This window comes from Musa acuminata, chromosome BXJ3-4 (genome assembly GCF_036884655.1).
Source record: "Musa acuminata AAA Group cultivar baxijiao chromosome BXJ3-4, Cavendish_Baxijiao_AAA, whole genome shotgun sequence".
NCBI lineage: Eukaryota > Viridiplantae > Streptophyta > Magnoliopsida > Zingiberales > Musaceae > Musa > Musa acuminata.
Genome location: NC_088352.1, coordinates 49,436,394 through 49,463,654, shown reverse-complemented (window position 1 = coordinate 49,463,654; position 27,261 = coordinate 49,436,394). Strand labels below are relative to the sequence as shown.

Here is a 27,261-nt window from a genome sequence, read left to right as displayed (position 1 = left end):
TATACTAAACAGCTGATTGGAGGCAAAAAGAGGCTGGCTGTTGTGCAACCACTAAGCCAATCCATTCTCAGTAAGATACGGTTAACCTCTGCTAAAACCCACGTAACTGTCGCATGGAGGTGACTGTACAACCAGTTCAGGACATTATTCTCTTAATTAGTGTAGTAGTGGGTCCTTTATTGTCAGTAGCATTACGAGCAGAACACGCAACTATGCATTTATTTATTTATATTTATATGCTTATGTGATTAATACGACCGCTTCTGAAAACGAGAGAGAGAGAGAGAGAGAGAGAGAGAGAGAGAGTGCACATGGTAGGGAAAACTAGTCGCTGGCAACAAAAGAAGAAAAAGAAGAAGAAAGCAACCCGGTTTGTGCAAGACTAAAAAAAACATTCCTTGTACATGGCAGCGAAGGGAGGGAGGTCGTTAACTGGTTATACATGCCCGGTGTTACAGAGTAAGAGAAGAACATCTCATCTCCTCCTCCCGCAACACACAACAAAATCTCAATGCTGTCTGTCAGGCCAAAGAGAAGGGAAGCAAGACAAAAGGTAGCCCAATTGCCGCACCGAGGTACCGTTTTCACAGCAAAATCATGACAATGACCTCACACTCAACCTATTTTACATCTCATCCTACTCTAAGAAACCAGTCTTTATAAGCACAGCATTCCTCACCTTGCTGAGATCTCTCCCCTTGAGGGTTCTCCCTGCCCCTTCAAAGACCGAGGAGGACGAGATCTGGCTCCTAGCCATCTTCTTCGCGAGCCATTCATGTGGGGGGGCTCTACGATCATCATCATCCTCCTCCTCTTCATCAACATTCTCATGGCTGCCGCCGCGGCGATGGAACTCATCCTCGTAGCCGTGAGCTCCAAAGCTTTGTCTCTGACGATGCTTGTAAACCTTGGGCCACTCAGGGATGCGAACGGGAGCAGATCTTCTGAGGGATCTACCGCTTGGTTCCGAGTTAGCACTGGACCTGGGTATCATTCTTGCACCAGTCAGAAGACGCCTAGCAGAAGAAGAAGATGAAGAGGCACAAGATGAATCCTTGGGTCTCGCTTCTTTCATCTCCGGCATAACAGCCCAAACCTCCTCTTCCTCAAAGTCCTCGTCATACTCGCACCCATCTGCCATATCTACTAAAGCTAGCTAAACAAGAATTACGAGCCGGGGAAGTTGAGGACCTCCTTCCGATCACCCCTTCCCTCCTGGTTACCCAGCTTCATCAGGCTTGTGTCCACCAAAGGAGACATCACTAGTCTATAGGCTTCTTGAGATGGCAGCACTAAACAGATGGATGGGTTTCTTTATTGCACCCCACCATCACCTATAGATTAAAGAAAAAGTAGTGTGGAGAAGTAGCGGAGTGACACAAATGCCCAGAGGACATTGAAGGAAGGCTCAAGCAAGGGTGACCCGGGGGAGCGAGGGGCAACCATCGATCTAGTCTGATGCATACATGACGCAAGCGAAGAAGAATGGATATGGATATGCGTTTTCACCCCACAGAAAGGGTACGTGTATCAAAGCTTGTTTTTTGTTTTTTCCTCGTATGGTAAATAGTTTTTTGTTTGGTTTGGGTGGCAATTCCACTGCGAGTTGGGAGGAGATGAGGGATAGGACAGTCGGCGTGTCACCTTATCCTGGGAATTTGAGGTGACGGGAGTTGGGATTGGTCACTTGGTTCAGAACTCCAACAAGTGGAGTCTACAGCTACTTGTTATATCTCTCACGTCTGAGGTGACGGGAGCAGAGAGAGGGGGGAGCTTTCAGCCGAGTGGCTTTTGTTCTTGAAAGTGTTGCTTTCTTTGTTCCTCTTGCCCTTTGTGTGTCATGATGACCAAGATGGAATTGCCGCATAAAATATCACCATCTCTTTCTTTGTGTGCGCTCTCCCACTGCTGAAAGGTGAGAGCAAGCAAGGAAGGGGTTGAATCTATACAGAATGATGGGAGAGTATGTCCCCCCGAGGCCATGAATGAATCCCCTCAAAAGAGGAGGTTTGGTGCCAACAAATGATGCTTAGGGGCACATCTCTGCCATGCATTGACAAGGAACAAAGATGAGGTTTTTCTTTTTGCATTGAAATGTCATCGGAAAGCATTGGTGTGGTGGATCAATTAGGTGAACCTTTTTGGGAGATGGAACATCTCATCTGCTTTGATGTGGACTTCACAATGATTATTCTTTCTAAACAATTCACCTCCAATAATACTGCTCCGACTTGTTTAAACATATAAAAGTTAGTTAACCTGGATCCTTGTGCACTTTGCAAGCTGAGCTGAAGAAGCAACTTGAGTTACGCCAAGTTCATGAATATATAGTAAGTAGGTAGTTTCAGAAAGTGGGTGCATTAATACTTGTCGGTGTATACGTGGCATTGAAATAATTAATGTCCCTCCTCATCTCTTTTTCAAAACTTTGATGGGAACAATTATCATGCAGAAAGATGATCTGCTGATGCAGAACAAATTAGAGAAATAACCAAACTTGGATATATATATATATATATATATATATATATATATTGTTGCTTGCTGGTTTGGTGTATTACTAGAAACACTATAAAAAAGAAAATCATCAAATTCACCACATAAACGTATAGTACGTACCAAAGAGATAGGTACAGGAACAGGTGTACATACCAGAGAAGATGACCAAGACAATGATGATCGTAGCCATACTTACACAGGTATAGGTACAGATACAGGAAGACTCGAACGATCTTCAAGTTGGCCAGCAGTTTAATCATGGACTCTGATCCAAGGAAAGATAACATGCACTGTTGTTACAACTTCAGCACAATTCCATAACCATCAGAAGATTGATGAATACATTAATCATGAATACGTGTGTGTGTGTGTGTGTCAAAATGGACAATTGCGTGCGAGCCCGATGACGAGCGGTCTAGAATTTTTCATGCTGCGGTGGTGGACGATTAGTTTGATAGGAACAGTGAATGCGAATGAGATGGTCAGCGGTGGTGATATAAGAATCTCGTCTGTCGTTGGAAGATAAAAAGGAGAGGAGGTGTTTGTTCATCGACATCGACATCGACATCGACCACGATATAATAACAAATCATAGAAAAGCTATTCCATTAAATTGTTCCTATCAATTATTTGCACGCACACGCCTCCCGATCCCAGCCAATTTCCGGAACCACGCCCAACGCACCGTCCCTTTCTTTCCTCTCTCTCTCTCTCTCTCGATTTCGTGACGAAGAATTCTCCCCTGCGATTGATCCCTGGATCGATGGAGTCCAAACTCGATCATTCCACCTGAGTCGGTACGCCTCTCCTCCAACGATCCGTGGTTATGTTTTATTTTGTGCTTTCGTTGGTTGGTTATTTCAGAGTTGGATTGTCCTGTTCGTGTGCCGATGCTCGTGTGCTTTTTTTGGAAATTGCAGGCGGTATTCCAACCCCACGATGGCCAAGAATTCTTTCAAGTTGGAGCATCCTCTTGGTTTGCGCCTCCAATCCCTCTCCTCTCTCTCAACAAGTCATCTTTTTCCTGTTATGATTTGGTTTCTGAACGAATTCTGTTTTCTGTGGCAACTCTGCTTCTAGGATTTCCTTTTTTGTTTTACTTTCTCTTTTGCTTCTTGTATTTCTGTGGTCTCGGTTTGGTTCTTCCTCTTGTGGAATAATCTTTTATGATATTTTTCAATGGCAATTGTTTGGTTTTCTTTTTTTTCTTTCTTTCTTTTTTTTTTTTGGTTTTTGGGGAGGAGAGGAAATTGAATATAAAAAACAACAGGAATTTCAAAATTGCATGAAATTTATATTGATGATCCTTCTCTACATCGATATGGATCAGTTTAGAATTATGGTAATTATTCTTTTCTTGTTTGTTTTGCTCCAAGTGGACAAACATGTAGCTGATGATTTATTTACTACCTTCTTCTTTATCATTGTTTGATTTTCTGCATTTAATTGCTGGCCATTTTTGTTATGCAGTTAGATAGATATATATTTTTTGAGAAATGCTGAACTCGGTGTGCATCCATTTTTTCTTGTTTGAGCATGTATGATTTATGTGTATGTTTAAGTTCTTTGTGTTATACAGTTAGATGTGGCATGAGCCACTGAACTTAGCGTGCATCTTTCTTTCTTTTGTAAGGATGGATGATTTATGTGTACGTTAAGTTTTATATATAAATATATATATATATATATATACATATATATATATATATATATATATATATATATATAAAGGATTCCATATACACAGAGTCTGTAAGTATTCTTACTGCGTGGATCGATATAGAAATGTCATATTCACAGGAACACCTTAGAGAATGAGCCTTGTGTTCGAGGATAAGACAGTACCATGACATGACTCTACGGTAGGAAGTTGTATAAACGAGACCATCAATTTTCTTTTGGCGTCAACAAATTAGAGTTCACCTTTACTTACTTTGGTGGACATGAAAATAATGATAGGGTCGCAGGTGTTTTCGAACACCTTCGGAAGAGGATTAAGCTGGGTGCAGACAGAGAAGGCCATCTTCGTTTTTGTCAAGAACACATTGTCACCTACAGGTGAAATGATCTACTTCATATTCAGCTTGTATTCTCCTTTTGCTACAAGCTCATGGCATTGATGTATGACTCGCTGTTGCAGCTGCATTGATGTCTGCCATCTACGAGGAACACAAAGACGAAGATGGTTTTCTTTCTTTACATGACCTCTACAGCGGCGAGAGAACACATTTGGCTCCTCCTAAGATGCAGGAGCCATCCTTGTAGATAAAAATCATGGAAAGTTTAGCATCCTTGTAGATAAAATTCATGGGGAATATTATCGAATTTCATGGCCATACCATATACTGTGGAAATTGTGCAAAATTTTGTTTCTAAATCATTTAAATCACGTATGTTTACAGAGAATTTTGAGTCTTTGGGTACACGACATAATGTATCCTTCCCCGGCCCTGCATCAGCCAGGGAAATTGATTTCATCAGGAGGTTCTCAACCTTGAGAAAGCAAGCAGCGAAGATGTGCTAAACATTTTCTTTCCATCATCTATCTATCTCGACATGTTGGGCTACTAATTTAACTCCCACGTCTGGCCTTCTCTGCTAAAGCAACTCAACAGCAGCAGGCCAAGCGTTTCAGAGTAATAATAGCGAAAGCCTAGGGATATCCAAGCACTTTAGGTTAGGACTAGATTTGTTTCGACGACACGGCTAAGCGTTTACAGGAGTACCTACCACATCCCAAATCTATTCTCCCACCCCTTTGGAAGAATCCGAAACCGAAGGGGCTTCGAACTTGCTGAACACCGTGTAAGATGACACCAGAAATAGAGCGATGAAGCAAAGCAGGGCCGCCAAGTGCAGCGCCAATGACACCTTCGTCCTGTCGCAGAACCTCCCGTAGTAGCTGCACGCTTCACTCCATGACGCCTTCCTGTCGCCCTCACGCGCCAGATAGAGCACCTCGGCCACCGCAGACCCCGATGTCACCATCAAATAGGCCACAACCTGCAAAAGGAAAAGAATCAGAAGCCTTACGCATCGAAGGCGTTTGATGCGATCAAGTTAATCGTAACACCTGGTCCGAGATGAAGAAGAACCAGTCGTTGTTGACGCATCCGAGGCATGCGAAGAGGATCGAAACGACGGAGTATCCAAGAGAGATGGCGCTGATGCAGACCATGTACCTGTGTGGCAAAACATGAAGCGAGAGAGCGGGACAGAAGGGATCGTCGCTAGGCACTCACCTCAGTCCGGGAAGGTCGCTGAATTCCACCTTTCCGTACGATTCATTGGCTTGCTTGTTGGTCGCCATCACCCATAGGGAGGCAGCACACAGGGGTATGGCTGCGAGCCTGAGGGAGAGGGCTACCACCCTGAAAACTTGGTGATTGTTTGAGGAGATGAGAGTGGATTCAGCTTGGTCACCCATTTCCCAAGCGCGAGCAGATCGGACAGAGTCGCAGAGCTGAAACCGGTAACTGCTTAGAGCGCTAGGAAGGAAAGCAGCAGGCCATTCAATAAGCAGTTTCCAAAGCGTGGTGGTTGAGTGGACAGAGCCTGTTCACCGGAAGCAATCATAGCATGTCGAGCGGCCTTCCTTTCACATGGATCATCTTGGATCTTTTGACAGGTTTTTCCATTCTGGTTTGTCCTTGTTAGTGGACTGCAATAGCTAATCTATGGACGGCACTCGCGATGCTGGGGCCACATGAAGAAGACCGCCCACTCGGACCTAATTACCTATTAGTCCTTTTAGTCAGATTTTTTTGTATTTTAATTTTTTTAATTTAAAATTTTATATTAATATCTTTATCATTGTAGAGTGAAATATTTAATCTTATGATGTGATTGATGATCATAAATCGTGTGACGTGATGTATGTATATGAGATATTATTATTATTATTATTATTATTATTATTATTATTATTATTATTATTATTATTATTATTATTGGAGTGTACGAGTTTTTATTTTTTTCTCATTTACTATCATGTCTACGTGTCTGTGATTTTGTTGTAATGATATGAGGATGCACAACAAGAGTGTAGAGATGACAATAGGACCCACGAGATCGAGACGGACGATCACGATGCATAAAGATGCGATGATACAGACATATATTGTGATGTGAGTGATTGGACTCGTTGGCTTGAGCTTGATCATATTAGGTTATGGTCCATATCCTCTGGTGTGATTGCTTCAGCTCAATGGTGTATTAGAATGGAAAAATCACACGCTGTTAGATATGGTGTGATCCATGATGAGTTTCGTTAACATACCCATTTCATTCTAGGGATATACCCTAATATTCGTTGCTTACTGAATAGAGTTCCGACTAAATCGATCGTGTCTACACCATATGAGATATGGAAAGAGAAAAAAATCTAATCTTAAGATTGTTAAGATTTGAGGCTATCCTATTTACTTTAAGAGATACAACCCCGACAAATTAGAATCTAGGACGAAACAATATAAGTTTGTGGGATACCCAAAAAAACTTATGGGTATTATTTCTATCACCTCGAGGACCAAAAGATCTTTGTACCTAAGAAGGTAGTGTTCCTTGAGAAGGAACACATTTTTGATGGAGACAGTGGGAGCTTGATAAAGTTGAGCGAAATTGAAGAACCTAACTCGAGCACAATTCCACAACTTGAGTCTATTCATGTACCTAGCACACAACTTACAACTTTGCGTATGTCTAACAAAGTACCTCATCCTCTTGAAAGATATGTGGGACATATTATAGAAGAGGATGTTGAGGATATTGATCCTCAGACCTACAAAGAGGCTATTATGAGTATAGACTTCAGGAAGTAGCGAGAAGCCATGAATTTCGATTACGGTATAGTGGCTTAGTATGTTCGTAGTCGATGAGTTAAGCGAATTATTATAAGAGATGATAATTTACTGAATTTGAAGAAATTCTGACAGATATGACTCACGGTTACTTTGATATTGGGTCTAAATGATCACACACATACGATAGGCGTTATAAGGAATAGATGTTTGAATATGAGATATTCATTGGAGTCATTCTCTTATTAGATATCCATTAAGTTCCTGAATTATTAGACATTATCCAAGAAATCAAATAAGAACTAATGAGAGATTATTAGGTATAGATTCATTATTTTAAGAAATAGGATACGATATTAAATTGATATGAACTTGTATAAACAAGAGAAAATAAAAAAAAAACATAGATTATAACTCTTTTTATTCTCGTTCCTCCCTCAGCCAAAAAGAAAAGATGACAATATAATTAACCTCGGTACATGCTTCTTCGGCAAGCAAGAGAGGCCTTGCGTGCGTCGAGGACCCATCCCTGATCACTCCGGTACGTGCTTCTTTACTGAGGCCTTGCGTGCGTCTTTACTGAGATGTCGGAATTCTTAATCATCCATGTCGAAATTCTGACATCATTTTGTAGTCATCGGAACTTTTGACTTCGCAGGTCTTTCTTTCTTTCTTTCTAAGGAACACGCCAAACTATGAAAGTACCATTGCCTTTATACATGAACGAGGACAACACAGTTCGTACCGGTACTATATATATATATATATATATATATATATATATATATATATATATAATTTCCTTTTCGTAAAAAATAAAATAAAATAAAATAAAACAGTAAGAACTTAATAATGCCAAGGTGGTCGGTCGGTCATCTTAAACGGAGTGAGAGTTGGATTCTTGAGGCATGGTCTCCTAATGTGCACTAGTTATACTTGCATAGCTTATCAATTTTCAATCCTAGTGTACATTGATTATATGAATCGGTGCACTCGTCCAAACAAGTTGCCTTCGAAGTAAAGTTTATAGACAACGATCAATCGGAGACTTGTTGTTCCTTGTATTTTCTTCTGCAGGTCAACTACCAAGAAAGAGGCAGGTCACTTCTGCATCCCAAGGAATCAAAAGGGAAAGCACCTCCGTGATCTTTAAGCAACAAACAGGAAAATCTATTGAATAGATCATTAGCACTTTATTACAACTTCAACATGGGTTACAAAATACAGCATGCACTGGCCATCAGTTATTTCTAAAGAATGTGGTGGTGGTGGTGATGGTGATGGTGGGGGAGGGGGGGAGATCTGCTGCTCCCTCAGTCTCTCTCTCTCTCTCTCTCTCTCTCTCTCTCTCTCTCTTTCTTGCTGCTTTGGGAATCCTTTCATAAAAGAAAATTGAAAAAGCCCCTCACTCGAAGAAATCCACTGTGACCCTGTTTCCAAGTCGGATACTTACATGTTCAGATACAACGAACGGATGCTTCTTTCAGAAGACAGCATTCCAGACAGTCTTTTCGCCTTCCCCGCATCGCCGATGAACCTCCTTAATCCTTTCGGCAGAATTGCAAATGCCGCTGCAGCTCCAATCAAATGAAGCAACACAGATGTTGCCTGCTTGGGCTTTCCACTCGCAGTCTGCACGGCGCATAGCACTAATGCATTAGTCCAAGCTCAATCACTGATCTGCAGAATTTTTAGTCATGCAACTCTCGACATTCACCACCGACGTTAACGGCACATGCATGTAGCACGAAGCCACAACTTATAATCCAAGGTTAAACGAAAGCATAATGGACTTGGATCAAAACAAAAAAAAAGTCTACTAGTACATTTGGTGAATGGACAAAAAAGATGGTTAATACATGGCTGTTGCTTCTTCCTGTATTGATAACTTACCAGGTGGAGTACCACAACATAGTCTCCGGTCATCGATATGTTCGACATCCAGTCCGATGAACCATGATCCCAATGAGACATCCTCGTTTGCATACTTGTGAAGCACATGCCTAATGTTAAGAGAATCACAAGTTCCATAAGAGGTCTGATTTAAAATAGTTCAAATTTCAGAATATAATTCTTACGATAGATGTGGCATTCCCACACTAGTAGCACACCTCAGAAGATATGGACTCAAAGCACAGGAAAGATGTAGCAAAAAGTTCACGCTAAATGCAACTTACTGGTTTGTGGATATGTAAGTAGCCAAGTCCTTTGAAATGGCATATAGCTGACCGGTGGCATGCCTAAAATACTTATTTCCCTCCTCTCCAAACTTCCAGTACTCCGGTTCGTGATATCTCACCCCCCTGTCGAATAACAACAGCTGATGTTGAGACCAATACTATATCATACTTGCCAACCACAAATATCATCATGTAAAAAAAAAAAGAAACATGCTTACTTTTGAGCTAGGACTGGACCAGATTTCATACATCCAATATACACCCGAGGCTTTGACCGGTGCTTGGCCAGGGTTGCTCCAAGAGTTGCTAAAATAAAAAAAATTGATGATTCAACATAACCACATTTGACAACAAGACAATAGTCATTTACCACAAGCATGATATTAGCACCATCACAATCACTGGCTAAAATGTCATATGCTCTTTTTCAAGAGTATCAAGTTTTCTCAAGAGAAAGCTGAAATCTATTGTTGACAATAAAGATTGATTTTGAGATGCTAGCAACTAAAGCTAGATAAAATTATGAAATCATCATGAGACACTTTGAAACTTACACCATGTTGATAGTTGCATAGCATATACTCCTACATATTGAACGTATCAGAAAGATAATTAACATAAGACAAAGCCCAGAACTATATCAGATTAATTTAGAAGCAAAATTTTCAATGTCAACAACAAAGACTAGAATTTCAAACAAATTTTCTATGCTACAAGGCTTTTGCATGTGCCCCTGAAGAGTCCAAATCACCAATCTTCATCTTGCAAAATTTCAAAAACTTACTAAATCCATCAAAAAGACTAGGTTTAATACTTAGACAGAAAGATATACTTTTCTGAAGAATACAGCCAATATCGAGTGTTACAGGAGTAACATGCCATTTCAAAATTCTCCAAATTTACGTACGAGATTCTCCTATAATAAATGGAAAGATCGATCATATGGATCATTCAGTCACCACAGAGAGAACAGAATCCAATTCATATTATCACATTCTTTTGAGAAACTATGGGTGACTTTGGCCAGAAAATGCAGACAGACAGAAAGAAAAATTGTAAGAGCTGGGAACCATTAGGCACTAATCTTTTTTTCACAATCGGAGGGTGTTATTCTGACAGTTCCTTTCCTAATTCTTCATCAATAATATTTCTTTTCCTAGTTATAGAGTTAGAAGAAAAAAAAAAGGGTAGGGGAATAGCATATAAGGCATGTGACTCTGGTGAACGGGAAAGCAGATCATCATTGACACGTCCCAAATGATTCCCTATGGATGTGCATGTAAATGTTTAAATTTATGTAGGTGCACTTCCTGCGTACCTAGAGTGAAATAATGGAAGCAAGCAGGGTATTTAAATATAAACAGGATGTAGCTCCGGGTATTTTCTTTAGATTGGAGAAAGTTGCTTGCTCTGATTAAGAACCGGGAAGCAGATTGGGCAGCAAATTATAGTAGCGAATCCACTTACTTGCTATGATGATATAAGATGCTTGTAAAACTAAATTTCATGTTGCTAGAGAGAAACATATACATAACTACTGCAAATTTCTGTTTTACCTACCAATGTTTACATGTACATCATCATCTACTTTGATGTAGAAATCTGCATCCCACATGGAGACAGCAGTAGCAAAATATACTTTAGTTTTGGCTGATAACTCAAGGTAGCCCTCAACATGATCCTGCAAACATTTTATGGTATGAGATCAAGAATGTATACCTTGATCACATCGAAAACGCTTCTAGTTGCCAAATGGAAGAATATGACTGGACAATTGTGAGTTAACCAGAGAACGTATGATTTGTCATAATAACAAGTTGCATTGTGTTAAGAAAAACTCAAAAAGAGCAAATCATACCAGCCTCATGAAGTCCCCATGCTTTCTATGTTCGGCTTCAATTGCCTTGTCCAAAATTCCACCAGAGGTAGCACTGTTAGAGTATCTCAAGGCAGTGAGATTGAAAATCAAAATGAGCTGCATAAGTAACAAAATCATATCAAGTAAAATGAAAGCCAGAAATATTCTCAATGTTGTTCTCTCTCTGTTTTTTAATCGATCTAAAGATACATGTTCAAATGTAGCGATCCGGGATAGGGTTGATGGACAGGCATGGTGTTCAAATGTAGTAATACTAATAACCTAAAAATTAAAGCAGGCTTCAGTTCATCAAATAACCAAGTTTATATGCATCCTCATTAGCAACTTGTGGACCATTCATTATAAAACAAGAAGTCATAATGTCCCAGCTAGTTGGGGTCAGCTACATGGATTTACTGCCATTGTTATATATTTAGGGTTATATAACTAGCCAAAATAAGAGTAGCCAAAGCTTTTTTTATTATTTCTAAAACAGTTCTATTAGGTCTCCCTCTATCCCTCCTCAAACTGCTAATTCTGATGGGTTCAGCTGGTTTAACCAGGGTCATTGATTATGCTGTCACATTTATGACAAAATTTTGACCCGTATGAGAATTTTTTTTCCTGTGCCACATAATCAAGAAATTAAAATCTTATTGATAAATTCTGTAGGTCTCAAAAGTCATGTTGTTTGCATATCACACATATACTTGCATATATACATGCAAACTAAGCAGAGTGAGAAAGAGAGAGAGAGAGAGAGAGAGAGAGAGAGATGAACATGGACAGAGCAAAGAAAGGAATAATCTACAAGAACATGTTTCACGGTGAAAGTAGAATTTCAGGTACTCACCTGTGACCAATAACAAAGCGAATAATAATACCTTTCTCTTCCTCCAGCTTCTTTCTTTTTTCACCTATTGTTTTTTTTTTTTTTAACAAAGAAAGAATTTGATGATAAGATGCAATAAATTATCATGCAACAAGAAGAAAATGAAGGTAGAAGTAGAACCTTGAGGCATCCAAGTAGCACGAACTGAGTCTCTTCTCCTACGACTGCTAAATGCAGTATTAATTCCTATAACCATCAGATATTTCCTTGGAGCAGTAGTTTCGGTAGCCTTTAGAGTCTCTGCCAATGGAGCACCATTGAGTATTGACTCTTGTGCAACTCTGGCAGCGGCTAATTCCAATTCTAAATTCGTTATTGTTTTATCTAGTGTCCTGCACAAAGTTCTATTACTGAGCATATGGTAACTAATTGGATCTCCTAGGTGTCATCACATGTACTACTACCATTATGACTAAAACTTAAATACTGAAAGAATTACAATTACGCAAAGAATACTAAGACTTACTGTATCGCTTGTTGTGCATTTGAAATTTTGTTGGGTATATCTTTAGGCTCTTGTTTTTCATTATTCTGAAATACATAAAAAACACGATGCGTGATCATGAGACATCAACATGGCGATGCTGGTTAATCGGTAGCTTAAGGAAGAAACAGAATGCAACAAGCCAACAGCAACACAACATGTATAACCACATGCTCATATTAGTAATTAAATTGAAACATCAATATGACATGAAGGTTAACACACTCACTGTTCTTAAATTACAGTCGTTGGCAACAAGATTCATCTTATTGTCTCCGGTTCCTGTTGTCTTGATAATGTCCTTTGCTTCAGGCATCGTCCAACTGTCACCATTGTTCAGACTCAGTATCTGATGAGTCATAGTTTTGCCAAAAAGTAGATGCTACACTCAAGCAAAGAATTTTATAAAAAAGTAAACGAAGCTTCAAACTAAAGACAGTTAAAGCATCATTTGTCAAAGGAATGAAGTTTGCACCTATGATCATCTTTCTACATAAGCATTTCAATTCGGTCGGTCCCACCGAAAACTAAAAAGCATAACAAAAGAATTGTAACTTGTTGAAGCACAGAATGATGCTGAGAAAGCAGAATTGCTACGACTCACATACCTAAGCTGCTGTATTGATATAAAAAGACATATACTCTTGAGATCAATCTGGTTATCATTATCAGCAAAGTAACAAAGAAAAACCAGTACACCAAAACACAGCCTGACCCAAGCCAGAGCTATCTGGCCAAAATATATGACCAACTTTGCACAAGCTTTGGGCATGAACCAAGGTGAAAATGTAACAATTAGCATGTGCCTTAAGAAACAAGCCAAATTACGAGTGCTCGGCTTCCTATTCTCAAAACTCATCCTTGTATCAAACTGAGAACAAAGTATAGTTTCTGATGATAACAATAAATTATTTGTGGCACCATATCTTCCAACAACCTGAGCTTCCTAAAATTTCCAAACAGAACCCAAGTTTTCATTGTCACACAAATCAGTGTTGCTATTTGTATCAGGCCAATTGTTTATTCCGGCTGATCTGCAGCTAAAAGTGACAAGTTAAAACTAATCCGAAACTAAAAAATGCGATCGACTGATCGATATGACAAAAACTAGTCCAATAAAGAATTTAGAAGAAAAAAATTAGCAAAAAATACAACTCAACAAACCATGAGCAGAAGCAGAAGATCCTTCTTTACGACAAGCAAACAAAAGGGCGGCAGCAGAAGGCTCAAAGTGTGAAGAAACTAAAGAGAGGAAATCGGCACCTGTTGGTGAAGAGTAGACCAGCACAAAAGCTTCCAAGGCAGAGCAAAAAAGTCCATTTTTTGGACACCAATCCCCTTGCCGACAACTCTCCTCCTCTCCTGAAGCTCATAGCTTCTCTTCCTTTGTTCGCCTCTCCTCTTATTCAACCGCTACAAACCCCTTGGGATCATCATTCGCCATCTCTTCTCAGTAAAGAGAACATATCCATGAAACAGAAGAAAACCGGCAGGATCACGTCAAACAGTGGTCGAATTCAGCAAACTGAGGGAATTCAATTTGCTTGAGAGAAACCAAGAAGATCGAAACAAGAGATAAAAATGGGATCTTTAGCTGCAAGGACTTTGAGATTTTGGATTCTCCCTCTCAACTCAGTCTATTTCCACCTTTGCGGTGGACGGTAGAGGAAGGAACAAAGACCCACCAACTAAAAGAGGGCAAGAAAAACAAGGCTTTATAAAGAAGAAGGATTACCCAAACGTGACCGTGAGAGTTGCTATTCCACAAAATTTACTTTTTTTTCTCGTGCACAGTGTTTGATCTGTGAGTCGAAGTTGGAACGTCTTTTGCAGATTGGTGGGACACGCAACAGGGCGATGCAAGAGGAAAGGAAGAGATCATGTGGGTCCCGAGTGTTCTTGGGTGAATGAAGGCCATAGAAAGATAAAAGAAATAGGGATGGATGAGCGGATGGAGGAAGCTCAATCGTAGGATGTTTACATGAGTATTTCGTTCTATCTATCTATCTATATAGCATCTGCAGAAGATTCAGATACTAACAGTGTTCTTCGTAAACATGGTTATAAGCCGCAGCGATCTAGGAAATACGAGATTTATTTTTATACCGAGTTTACTCGATTGATTATAGTAAGTGTATCGAACCTCTATATAATAATTTATCTCCGAGTGCTGATCGAATACCAATCTGCGGTAAACTCGAAAGAGCTGTTTAACGGTAGTCCCAGATGCGTCGTCAACAATGACAGCAGTGATGCCTGGCCTGGGTATTACTATTCGACAGCAGCTATGATTGAGGCACACTAATGTGTCATGATAGACGCATACAGCACACTCGATTAGTCAGTCATAAATGAGCAAGGCAAGTGGGGGTGGCTTTACCATTTCTTTTCCTGAGCCCATCGGGGAAATTGTCACAGATAACCAAGTCTCCACCGCCGCTTCATGTTGTTGGAGTAGAGAAGTGGCGGATCTGTCCTCGAACTCGAAGAGTTAGATCGCAGAGCGGCTCTTGGTTTTACGCATTGACTTAACAAAATGAGGAGGAAAGTGCAATTCAGACTCGTCCTTGCAACTGTACCAAACATTATTATTATTATTGACTAGCCAAATGGGTGTTCACCATAATGCGTTGATGGAAGAAGGGCAAATAATGTCGTTCACAGGAAGAGCAGACCAAGCTTTCAATAATAACCTTCCAACCACCTCCTTCCTTCCCCTTCACGTGGTCGGAGCTCAAAAGCAGGCAGGAGAATAAGAAAGACGAGCCTTCTTCCATTCTTGTCATGCAGTGACAACCACGCAAGGAGCAGAAAGTTGGGTTGAGCTAAAGGGCATCGATGTAATCTGATGAAAATGCAGCGTATCTATCAGAACGTGGATCCCAAGGAGGTGAGCAGGGCATTCTTATATTGAACTTGCAGAGCTTCTCCTCTTTCTATGACGATTTCTTTACTTTTGTTCTCTGGGGAGGACGCTCGTATCATACCACAGGTTGGTCGTATGCGTTACCTTGGAAACCACTCGGCGTGGCCCGAGGAGGAGGCAGAATGCCTGCGACTCCACGTGCTCGGGAAGAGGGGCACCACATGCCATGCGTTTGATGCTACCTGCCCTGCCTGCGTGCCTGCCTGCTTGCCTTGCCGGTGGGTGCGGTGAGGCTTCCTGTTCATGGTTGGGACTAATTCCATGTCCTTTGTTCTTTAGCTGCTACCTCTACGGACTTGAAGACTGATTGGATCTGATCTCGAAGACTTCTTCGAAGGCATGAGGAGTTGATCCAAGTCGTTTGGAGAATCCGTTGCCATTTTAGCTGATAAAAGAAGTGAAGGCAGGACCTGTCTATCTACTCTCAAATCCAATCTTAAAGTTGAAGCGTTCATGATTCGAGTGTTAGGAAGGCCTCTCTACGTATAATATGGAAATGCTTGTTTTAGCTTCGGAGCACTCCAACTACTAAAAAGAACACGACGAAAGCCTCTTTGCTTGGCTCACAAAGCAAAAGAGGAAGGCTTCGTTCTGCGTTATAAAAGTCGGCCGGCGGTACAAACTTGGGCCCTCTTCTCACGTGATAAAGTTCTCTGCAGAGGCACAGGGGAAAACGAAATGCTGCTTCGTCTACGATAAGCCGGTGAAGTCCAAAGAACATTTGGGTGTTTGAGCATCGGGCGGCTGCGGTGATCCTTCCACCTCGGGAGTCGTATTTTCTTTTGGTGGTCGGTCATCTCTGTTGGATAAAATGTTAGGACAAATGGTCGAGAAATTAGTCGTGGTAAAATGGAGGCATGCAGTCCTCGGTGAACTTTGGGTGTCTCTTCTTGGGCTCCGTGAACCCCATGTGGGATTATGACAAGTTTTAAAGGACCTTGCGAGCTTCCAAAAAGAAAGAAATTTATGGTCTTGATGTCGTCTGCTCCTGTTTAAGCCGTGACCTCGGGACGTTACGGCTTGGTTCAGGGGTCCGGATGCCGAAGATCACGCGTAGAGCCTCCTGATGTCTTCGGGGTGGGCGGTCACGGCCGGTCGATCCGCGGGTGATCCCCCGAGGTGGTCAGCTGCAATCCCCTGGCAACGTGGTCGCCGAGTACCTGCACAAAGGTCGGACCGTCCTCTGGGCCCGACCCCTCCGACGGTCTTGTTAGTGGATCCAAAGGGGTTCCCCCCCTTCCTGTGGCCTTTTGGCCCTGGACTCTTATAGTTTCGGTCTGATATTACCCGGTGTTCCTGCTTGTCAGAACGGGGTCGTGCCTCTGACTGGATTTGACGTTGCCATTAGGGTGGCGTGTCGGATCATCCGATCGCAGGGTATGGGCGAGGGAGTCGCTGGCTGAGGGGGTGACGTTGGAGACGTCGAGTCGACATTAATGCCCGTACACTCGGACAGGGTGCGGCCTACGCGCGGAGGATGGCGTGACATGTTGCGTCGTCATCACTCCCTGAGGGGAGTCTTTTCTACTGTCCTGCCCTGGGATGGCTGGGGTCATGGTCCGTGTCCCCGTTGACTTTCATGGTGATTCCCCTATCACTTCCCCCCCCCCCCCAGGCGGAGGTTTGCTGCATCGGTCTTTTGAGTTTCGCGGACGGAGGGCGCCCTCGTGCGTTTGGACAGGGAAACCATAAGTCCGAGCGACTCGGAATGACTGGATCGAGGGGTCGCGGGTCGGGGACTGAACTGGAACGATTCGGGACGGCGAGGTTGTCGAGTCGTTGGTCGGAAACGGCACTGGAGCGACTCGAAATGACTGGATCGTCGAGTCGCAGGTCGGAACCTGAACTGAAACGACTCGAAATGACTGGATCGTCGAGTCGCAGGTCGGAACCTGAACTGAAACGACTCGAAATGACTGGATCGTCGAGTCGCAGGTCGGAACCTGAACTGAAACGACTCGAAATGACTGGATCGTCGAGTCGCAGGTCGGAACCTGAACTGAAACGACTCGAAATGACTGGATCGAGGGGTCGCGGGTCGGGAACTGATTGCGTGCTGTCACGCGTTGGCGCTGCGTTCGAGGTGCGGACCTTTATTGCTTGGGACATACCGCCCCGCTGTTTCCTACTGGCGGGAACGCGGGCGTCTTGAGTGGATCGTGCGGCGTCATGCGCCACGTGGCGCTTTGGGGGGGGTGGCGCCGTTTCTAGGGATCAGGCGCGGTCGCGCGGGATCGGCAGATCTGGGGCGCTGAGGCGCGCTGCCGGCTGTGATTCATTTCCCCTTTCTCGGGAAGCTCGACCGTTACCTCTGGCTCATTTTATATAAGCCTTCCTTAAAGGGGTTTCGCTGATCGTCGTTTGGCTGCTGTCGCTCCGTTGGGTTGCTGCTGTCCCTCGTTCACCTTGTCCTTCGACTCAGGCCTTCTACATCGTTTCTGAGGTTAGGATGTCTTCGTCTTCCTCCTCTTCCTCATCCTCCACCTCTTCTTCTGAGGGCCCCGGGGTCAGGCATTTGTCCCCGGGGGGCGAGTCCTTAAAAGTGGGGGGAAGTTCCGCCCGGCTTGCAAACCTCAAGCTGTGGCACGACGTAGAGTCGGTGGTGACCGAGGAGCTTTTGGACGAGCTCCGGGTTCGCTACTGTATCCCGGAGGGTTACAGCTTGTGGGCCCCCCGTCCGGACCAACGGCCGTATGATCAGCTCCCTCAGGGATTCGGGCTGACGGTGGGTGCTCTTGAGGCGGGGTTGCGGTTTCCGCTTCATCCCGTAATCGAGGTCTGTCTCCGTGCCTGGGGCATCTCGCCATCCCAGATGGCGCCGAATTCCTGGCGATACTTGGTCGTCTTTCTTGGGGAGTGTAGGATGGCCGGGATAGAACCGTCCAGGGCTCTATTTCTGGCCTGCTTTCGGCTGTGTAGGGGTCGGGGTGGGTATCATCTGGCCGCTCGTAGTGGGTTCAGGATCGGTGGGGCCCCTTCCAATAATAAGGGCTGGAAGAGTCGCTTCTTCTTCGTCAACTGCAGTCGGGGGTGGGGCTTCAACACCGGATGGACCTCTCGCACGATCGACAACGTCCTCCCGTTGCTTTCAGGCAGAGAGTCGGTGGATGTAGATCGTTTGAGGGGCATCCTGTCCTCTTCTCGGATGATCAAAAAGATGACCGAGGAGTGGCTGGCCGACGTAGGGTTGAGCCCGGCTGCTGGGGGTACGGTTGCCTTCCCGTCGCATGCCCCTTCTCCTTTGTCTCGTGTTGTCTGATTGATCGGGTCTCCTTTTGCAGGGATGGTGAACTTCCAGTCCGTAAAGAAGGCGTCGCACTCCCGACCGACTGTGTCTCAGCCACAGGGCGGTACTGGCTCCGGAGAGGTCCCGAAGAGGGGGGCGCCCGAGACTGCGCCGACTTCTCCGAACACGAGTCGACCGGCGAAGAAACTGAAAACTGCGGTCAGGAAAGTGTCTGCGCGTTCGGCCGCTCGGGAGCGTGGTGCCGCGGGGTTGACGGGGACCGCCCCGTCGGGGCAAGCGGCGGGGGCCGCTAAGGGAAAAGAGGCGGCCGAGCCGGCCGGTGGCGACCCGGCTCAAGGGGCATCGGCACGCCCGAGGTCGATGCGGGACCTGTGCCGTGTCAGCCGGTTGGGGGACGAGGAGTATCAGGCCCCGATCATGGCCAACCTCCCTACCGGCGCAGCAGGAGCCTCCTACGTCCCGCGGTGGCCCGGGCTTAAAGCAGACAGCAAGGTCTGGGCCGACGGGTCGACGGCTCAGGAGTTTATCCGGGGGGCGCTTCACCCGCTGCTGGCCAAAGAACTTTATGGCTCCACCTCGGAGGTGTTGGCGGAACGGGCGGCGAAATCCTTGGTGTGGGTGAGTGACGCCCTTGCCTCTTCCGTTTGTCCGTTACTTTAGGTGTTGATGCTGACCTGGGTGCAGGGCCAACACTATGCCATGGCGCTGATCGATCGAGTCCTTGATGCCGGGCGGCTGATCGAACGACAGTCGAGTACTTACGCCGCGCTTCGTCTCGAGAACCAGGAGCTGAGGCAGTCGTTCGGCCCGGAGGTCGTGGCAGTGGCCGAGCAGCGCGCCGCGGCGCTGGGCGAAGAGGTGAAGCGCCTGAAGGACGAGCTGGAGGAGAGCCAGGCTCACGCCCGAACGTTGGACGATGAACTCCAAACGCTCTCCAATGACGTCGAATCCGCGCGGTCAGCCGCTTGGGCCGCCGAGGCAGCCTTGAAGGAGGAACAACAGGCTCTGCCCGAGCGGATAGAGAGGGCGATTGCCGAGTACAAGGCATCGGACGGGTTCGAACGCGGCCTGGTGAGGTCAGGGCGGGCGACGTACGAGTTCGGTTACCGAGTAGCCTGTGCCCGTGCCCGCTCGAGTCATCCGGAGTGGGAGTTGGAGTCGGATCCCTTCGCCGACCAGCCTGCGGACGGGGCGGTGGACATGCCGGCGAGTGTCCCCTTCGATGACGGGCCCGAGACACCCCCTCCGTGCTGATGTTTTTTTTTTGTTTTGGGTCGGGCTGGAGTTTCGGGTCTTTGTATCGCCCAACCAATGTCTGTATGAATTCTTCATAAATGGAACGACTTATTCTGGCTATTGTCTTGCGCATCTGGCGCGACATACATCTCCGCTTGGTCCTTTCTTACGGGTAGAATTTCTTCAGATGCATTGCGTTCCAGGTCCTCGGGAGACGGCTCCCTTCCATGGTCTCGAGTCGGTAGGTCCCTTCTCGGACCATATCGTAGACTCTGTACGGGCCCTCCCAGTTGGGTGCGAGCTTGCCTCCCGCCCGGGTCGGGTTGGTCACTTCCGCCTTACGGAGAACAAGATCTCTAATCTCGATTGGGCGAGGGCGGACTCTTCGGTTGTACATTCGTGCCACGGCCTTTTTGTAGGCCAGGGCGCGTAGGTGGGCCTCGGTCCTTCCTTCCTCGAGGAGGTCCAGACGCGCCCTCAGGCCTTCCTCGGAATCCTCTTGCTTGTAATCCGAGGTGCGAAAGGTTGGGAATACCACCTCGGGCGGTAGGACTGCTTCGGTCCCGAACGCAAGGCTGAACGGGGATTCGCTTGAAGCCGTTTTCGGGGTAGTCCGCATCGCCCATAGAACGCTCGGTAGTTCGTCTACCCACGCTCCGAGTGCGCCTGTGACTCGTCTCCTGAGGCCTTCTAGAACCGCCCGATTCATCACCTCGGCCTGCCCGTTGGTCTGAGGGTGTGCCACCGAGCTAAACTTTAGTCGTATTCCGTACGACGAGCAGTAAGCCTTGAATTTCGCGTTGTTGAACTGGGCCCCATTGTCGGTGATAATGGCCCTCGGGATCCCGAACCGAGTGATGATGTTCTTCCACATAAAGCCTTCGACTTGCTTCTCGGTGATGGAGGCCAGTGGTTCGGCCTCAACCCATTTTGTGAAATAATCCACCCCGACAATGAGGAAACGGCGTTGCCCCGAGGCCGGAGGGAAAGGACCGAGGAGGTCTAGCCCCCACTGGGCGAATGGCCAAGCGACTTCCATCGAGTTGAGAGGGACCGCCGGTTGATGCTGCAGTCGGGCGTGCCGTTGGCACGGTTGGCATTGCCGTACGTATGTCGCAGCGTCTCGGCGCATTGTTGGCCAGTAGTATCCCTGCCGGAGGGCCTTGAAGGCCAGGGTCCGACCCCCTATATGATCCCCACAAATTCCCTCGTGGAGCTCGGCGAGGACGGTGTGGGCCTCGGGGGGCGCGAGGCAGAGCAAGAGTGGTTGTGAGAACCCTCTGCGGTACAGCTTCCCGCCGATCAAGCTATACCAGGCCTGCGTTCGTCTCAGTCGACTTGCCGCCGCCGGGTCGTCGGGCTCCGCCCCATTTATCTTGAAGCGGAGTATCTCCTCCATCCAGTTCGGCGGGGTTCGGGTCTCGACGACGCCGCAGGACGGTATGGTTGGCGCTGTTATGGACTCGGTCGCGGGGGCCTTTTCTAAACCCCGTGCGGAGGCTGCTTTTGCCAAAGCGTCGGCGGACGCGTTTCGGACTCGGGGCACTTGTGTGATTGAGAATCGGCTGAAGAGGCGGGCGAGCCGCTGTGTTTCCGCCAGGTATGATGCCATCGTGGGGTCCCGGGCCTCGTAGTTCCCGTTTACGTGTCCTGTCACCAGCTGAGAGTCGTTGAATACCTCGAGGTTGTCTACCTGCATCTCCAAGGCGAGGCGTAGGCCATGTAGTAGCGCCTCGTATTCGGCTTCGTTGTTGGTGGCTTGGAATTGCGGCTGGATGGACCTTTCGTAGGTTTCCCCAGTAGGGCTTTTAAGGATGAGGCCGACTCCGGCCGCGCCGGTGATGGCGGAGCCGTCGACATGCAGGGTCCAAGCACGGTCGGTATCTTTCCGTCCCTCTGCACAATCCTCAGGCGTTAGTTCAGAGATGAAGTCGGCCAGTACCTGGGCTTTTATGGCGCTCCGCGGAGAGTATCGAATGTCGAACTCGCTGAGCTCGACCGACCATCGTAACATTCGACCCGACACGTCGAACTTGGACAGGATTTTCTGCAGCGGCTGGTCGGTGACGACTTTGATTGTGTGGGACTGGAAATAGGGGCGTAGCTTTCGCGCTGTCCTCACCAACGCCAGAGCTAGCCTTTCGATGGGGGGGTACCGCGCCTCGGTGCCGGCGAGGATGTGGCTGACGTAATATACGGGCTGCTGCTGCGGTGGTGTTTCTCGGACCAGCACCGAGCTAACTACTCGTGCTAACGATGCCAAGTAAAGGCTCAAGGTTTCTCCTGGCTCTGGGGAAGCGAGTCGGGGCAAGCGAGCAAGGTATACCTTCAGGTTTTCAAAGGCTTCCTCGCACTCGGGTGTCCAGGCGAAGTTATTGACTTGTTGTAGGGCCTGGAAGAAGGGCAAGCACCTGTCGCCCGACCTGGATATGAACCTACTGAGTGCCGCCAGTTTCCCTGTGAGACACTGTACTTCTTTGACGGATCGGGGTGAGCGCATCCGGGTTATGGCCCGTACTTTTTCTGGGTTGGCGTCTATTCCCCTCTGGTGGATGATGAAGCCAAGGAATCTTCCCGAGCTAACCCCGAAGACGCACTTCGCGGGGTTCAAACGCATATTGAATCGTTTGAGGGTCTGAAAAGTTTCTGCCAAGTCGGTCAGGTGCGCCTCCGCGGTTTTGCTTTTTACGATCATGTCGTCCACATATATTTCCATGTTCCTGCCGATCTGGCGTCTGAACAGCTTGTCGACCATCCTCTGGTAGGTTGCCCCAGCGTTTTTTAAGCCGAACGGCATCACCCTGTAGCAATATATTCCTCTGTCGGTGATGAAAGCTGTATTCTCCTGGTCCGCTGGTGCCATGCAGATTTGGTTATAACCCGAGTATGCATCCAAGAAGGTAAGGAGCTCGTAGCCGGAGGTGGAGTCGACTAGCCGATCTACCCTGGGGAGCGGGTAGTAGTCTTTGGGGCACGCCCGGTTGAGATTGGTGTAGTCAACGCACATCCGCCAGCTTCCATTAGGTTTTTTAACGAAGACTACATTTGACAGCCACTAGGGGTACTTTAGTTCGGAAATGAATCCGGCCTCTGTTAACCGGTCGACCTCTTCACTGATCGCCTTCTGCCGGTCGGGGGCGAACCTGCGTGGTCTTTGCTTTACTGGCCTGGCCTCGGGATTGATATTAAGTTGGTGTTCGGCTATCGTCCGATCGATCCCCGGCATTTCCTTGGGCGACCATGCGAATACATCGGCGTTCGCTTTTAGGAACTCGACGAGCTGGAGCTGGTCTCCTTCGGGCTGAGCTGTGCCGATTTTTACGGTCTGACCGGGTCGGTCTTCCTTAATCGGCACCTCGGTAAGCCGCTCGGGCGGTTCAAAGTGTGTTGGCATGGGGGCCTCTTCTCGGGGGTCTGGGATGTGGGGGCACGCCCTCTTCGGGAGTGAGACCGCGGTGAGGTAGCACCTTCTTGACTCGCCTGGGTCGCTTCGCGATTCTCCGATCCCTGCCGAGGTGGGAAACTTGATGGCTCGGTGATAGGTTGAGACTACTGCTTTTAGCTTGTTGAGCGTCGGCCGCCCGAGGATGACGTTGTAAGCCGAGGGCAGGTCGACCACCATGAACGTAGTCATTATTGTCTTGGTCCTTGGCTCCTCCCCGATGGAGACAGGGAGTGTGGTGGTGCCGAGCGGGGAGATTGAGTCTCCGGTGAACCCCGTGAGTGCCGAGCTCATGGGGATGAGGTCTTCAGTGGGCAGGCCGAGCCTTTTGAAGGCGTCGAGGTACAGGATGTCGGCGGAGCTCCCAGTGTCGACCATCACCCGCTTCACCCGGGCGTTGGCGATCTGGATAGAAATTACCAGAGCATCGTCATGGTGGGATCTTTCCCCCTCCTCAGCCCCGAAAGAGATTTCGGGTTCTAGTTCGGGTCGGGGGCGCTTCTCGACCGAGCTCCGGGCATAGGATTTCCTCGCGCTTGAGCTGTTGCCGCCGGTCCACCGATGATGACGTCGACCTGCCTTTCCACGGGCATTCGGGGACGCGGGGTTGCTTTGCGGGGTTCCTTGAGATAGCGGCCGAGGTACCCTCTTCTGATTAGCTCCTCGATCTGGTTCTGGAGGTCGTGACAGTCTTCCGTGTCATGGCCGTGGTCTCGGTGGAACCTGCAGTATTTCGACCGATTTTTGTAAGTAGCTCTCATGGGATTAGGGGCCGCAAAAGACCCTTCTCCCTGATCCGGAGGAAGATCTCGGTGCGAGGTGCGTTGAGCGGGAGGGGCGGAGGCCTCGGGAGCCGCTGCTCGTGGTGGTCGGGCCTCCGATGGGTTCGCGAGTCGGCCGACGAGGTGGCGGCTCGGGGTTGCTCGGTTCGCGATTTCTTCCCGACCGGACGTCTTCCTGCTGCTAATGCTTCGCCGGCGACGTATTGGTTTGCCCGGTAGAGCATCTCGGGGACAATGGCGGGCGGCTTCTCGATCAATGACCAGAAGAATCTCGATGGTTTCAGCCCCGTCAGGAACGCCTGCATGATCAAAGAGGGGTGAGTGTCCGAATAGCCGCGGACCTCCGCGGCGAAGCGCGTCACGAATTGCGCGAGCGTTTCTTCTTCGTGCTGCGATAGTGCCAGCAGGGCGGCTATGGAAGGCCGAGGTCGCGCGCTGGTAAGGAAGTTTTGTTCGAACTCTTTGGTGAACTGGTCAAAAGACGAGATCGAGGATTGTCGCAACCGGCTGAACCACGCGCGTGCTGGTCCTCTGAAGGTGGTTGGAAACGTACGGCACATCAGCGCGTCGGACGTGCCGTAAAGGGCCATCTGAGTTCTGAACGCGGCGACATGCTCTGCTGGGTCGGAGCCGCCGTCGTATGTCTCGAGGGCCGGCACCCTAAAGTTGAGGGGGATGGGTTTTTCTTGTATTTCCTGAACGAAAGGGGACCCCCCCGAGGTGCCCTCGCTTGATTCGTCCCGCGACCTTTGGAGCTCGCGTCGGAACTCATCCAGGCGACGATTGACCTGGGAGAATTGTACCTTAAGGAAGCTGTCCGCCGAGTCGGACGATACGGTGTCAGGCTCGGGGCGGCGCCGTGCGGCTCGAGAGGGGGCAGGAGAGACGCGCGTGGGCGAACCTTCGTGGTGGATGGCTCCGTCTCGGGTTTCACCGGTTGCATCCTGTCCCGCGCTCGGCCTTAGATGGGCCGGGTCGGCGGAGGCGTCCGTCAGTCGCCTGATTTCGGGAATAAGTGGGACAACGGTCTGCATTATCTCCATCATTCCCTGCACTTGCTTAGCGAGAGCGAGGAACGCCTCGGGCAGTGCGGCCGGAGGGTCGACCGTGGTTAACGGGGGTGGCATCCCTAAGTCGTTGAACAGGCGCCAATAACGATCTGGCGTTGACGTCAGCATTTCTCCTTCTCCGTGGGTGACGGGTCCGAGAGGGTTGGCGTGAGGATCGTTCGGCATTCGGGGCCCTCCTTCTAGCGCCATTCTGATGCCGTCTGCACCTGTTTAAGCCGTGACCTCGGGACGTTACGGCTTGGTTCAGGGGTCCGGATGCCGAAGATCGCGCGTAGAGCCTCCTGGTGTCTTCGGGGTGGGCGGTCACGGCCGGTCGATCCGCGGGTGATTCCCCGAGGTGGTCAGCTGCAATCCCCTGGCAACGTGGTCGCCGAGTACCTGCATAAAGGTCGGACCGTCCTCTGGGCCCGACCCCTCCGACGGTCTTGTTAGTGGATCCAAAGGGGTTCCCCCCCTTCCTGTGGCCTTTTGGCCCTGGACTCTTATAGTTTCGGTCTGATATTACCTGGTGTTCCTGCTTGTCAGAACGGGGTCGTGCCTCTGACTGGATTTGACGTTGCCATTAGGGTGGCGTGTCGGATCATCCGATCGCAGGGTATGGGCGAGGGAGTCGCTGGCTGAGGGGGTGACGTTGGAGACGTCGAGTCGACATTAATGCCCGTACACTCGGACAGGGTGCGGCCTGCGCGCGGAGGATGGCGTGACATGTTGCGTCGTCATCACTCCCTGAGGGGAGTCTTTTCTACTGTCCCGCCCTGGGATGGCTGGGGTCATGGTCCGTGTCCCCGTTGACTTTCATGGTGATTCCCCTATCAGGTCTGTTCTTCATGCCATCCTCAAAAGATAAAAGCTCGCAAAAGTTATTTATCATGATTCTGGTCAAAGTCGTTCGATTGGTGCACCAAACAACCGATTTTAGATCTGTGTTCATCACCATAAATATTGAACTGCATTTTTCACCACTTTGATCAACACTTTTCATGGAAACTTCAAGGTTACCGGAGAAAGACAAGCTTTCCAGAGAGAGAGAGAGAGAGAGGCACTTTTTTGTATGCTTGCTTGTTCACCAATTTTGGTGCCGACACTAAAAATACTGTACAATCCACCTACCGAGAAAAGAAAAGATATATATATATATATATATATATATATATATATATATATATATAAAGTCGTCGTCCATACGTCACAAGCATCCCCAGATTAAACCGTAAATAAAAAATTGGGTGAAGAAGATGATGGAAATTAATAATGATTCTGAATAATAATAATAATAATAATAATAATAATAATAATAATAATAATAATAATAATGTGTCCTGAGAATGCACTTCCCCAGAAGCAGAAAACCATAAGGCCAAGTTTTCTATCAATCGGATGGTTTCTGGTTCAAGAAACCATAACGTTATGATTTTTCTGAATTATATGATACAAAAGATTCCCTCTCACTATCTTTCAGCATGTATTTCATGTTTGATGATTCCCTAAGTCAGCAATTACTTTTTTGTTTTGGCCTTCAAATTTGCAAATGATTCTCAAGTGTTATCTACACGATATCTGCCTCGGGAGTTCCGCTTTGTGATGTATGCGCAGGAAGGAACACGAGTTGCTGTCTGCAGAATTAGACTCTTTTCTGGACATGAGAAACAACACGTCGCACATTCTCTTATAGGATTACTGTTGTTCGTATACTCTCCCTCAGAGGAAGAGAGTAGTAATCTTATGATTCTGTAGCTGGAAAGAACCAGGAAACATGAGTGGCAGAACAAAAACCTCGACTGTTATCTCTCAGTCCCCGTGAAGATTACTTTCAAGATGGATCAACGAATCTGAAAGTTGATCGTTC

At 47.3% G+C, this 27,261-nt stretch overlaps 4 protein-coding genes and 1 long non-coding RNA gene across 6 annotated transcripts; 1 reads left to right on the top strand and 4 right to left on the bottom strand.

Moving 5' to 3' along the window:
* Positions 1 to 197: 197 nt before the first annotated feature.
* LOC135637186 (protein S40-7-like) lies at positions 198 to 1,624 on the bottom strand. The gene has a single exon (XM_065149709.1). The coding sequence runs from the start codon at positions 1,139 to 1,141 to the stop codon at positions 638 to 640; it is 504 nt and encodes a 167-aa protein (XP_065005781.1). The 5' UTR covers positions 1,142 to 1,624; the 3' UTR covers positions 198 to 637.
* Positions 1,625 to 3,003: 1,379 nt separating this feature from the next.
* Positions 3,004 to 4,840, top strand: LOC135636983 (uncharacterized). The gene is made up of 4 exons (XR_010496123.1): positions 3,004 to 3,296; positions 3,420 to 4,361; positions 4,459 to 4,557; positions 4,640 to 4,840. It is a non-coding gene; the product is annotated as an uncharacterized LOC135636983 (long non-coding RNA).
* A 175-nt stretch (positions 4,841 to 5,015) lies between these two features.
* On the bottom strand, positions 5,016 to 6,114 carry LOC135636982 (CASP-like protein 2D1). The gene is made up of 3 exons (XM_065149255.1): positions 5,742 to 6,114; positions 5,573 to 5,681; positions 5,016 to 5,502 (listed from the first exon to the last, which is right to left on the bottom strand). Exons 1-3 carry the CDS (start codon positions 5,924 to 5,926, stop codon positions 5,242 to 5,244), a joined length of 555 nt encoding a protein of 184 aa, XP_065005327.1. The 5' UTR covers positions 5,927 to 6,114; the 3' UTR covers positions 5,016 to 5,241.
* A 2,442-nt stretch (positions 6,115 to 8,556) lies between these two features.
* LOC135637172 (probable beta-1,3-galactosyltransferase 2) lies at positions 8,557 to 14,584 on the bottom strand. 2 transcript variants are annotated; one of them, XM_065149677.1, is made up of 12 exons: positions 14,448 to 14,584; positions 13,976 to 14,158; positions 12,942 to 13,094; positions 12,695 to 12,759; positions 12,349 to 12,560; positions 12,190 to 12,253; positions 11,337 to 11,409; positions 11,039 to 11,159; positions 9,697 to 9,784; positions 9,476 to 9,601; positions 9,192 to 9,301; positions 8,557 to 8,930 (listed from the first exon to the last, which is right to left on the bottom strand). In XM_065149677.1, exons 2-12 carry the CDS (start codon positions 14,030 to 14,032, stop codon positions 8,782 to 8,784), a joined length of 1,218 nt encoding a protein of 405 aa, XP_065005749.1. In that variant the 5' UTR covers positions 14,033 to 14,158; positions 14,448 to 14,584; the 3' UTR covers positions 8,557 to 8,781. The 2 variants fall into 2 exon arrangements, with proteins under 2 accessions (XP_065005749.1, XP_065005750.1); XM_065149678.1 differs by having other exon boundaries at positions 12,942 to 13,035.
* Positions 14,585 to 24,320: 9,736 nt separating this feature from the next.
* LOC135636499 (uncharacterized) lies at positions 24,321 to 25,580 on the bottom strand. Its single transcript, XM_065148187.1, has one exon. The coding sequence runs from the start codon at positions 25,578 to 25,580 to the stop codon at positions 24,321 to 24,323; it is 1,260 nt and encodes a 419-aa protein (XP_065004259.1).
* Positions 25,581 to 27,261: the final 1,681 nt, after the last annotated feature.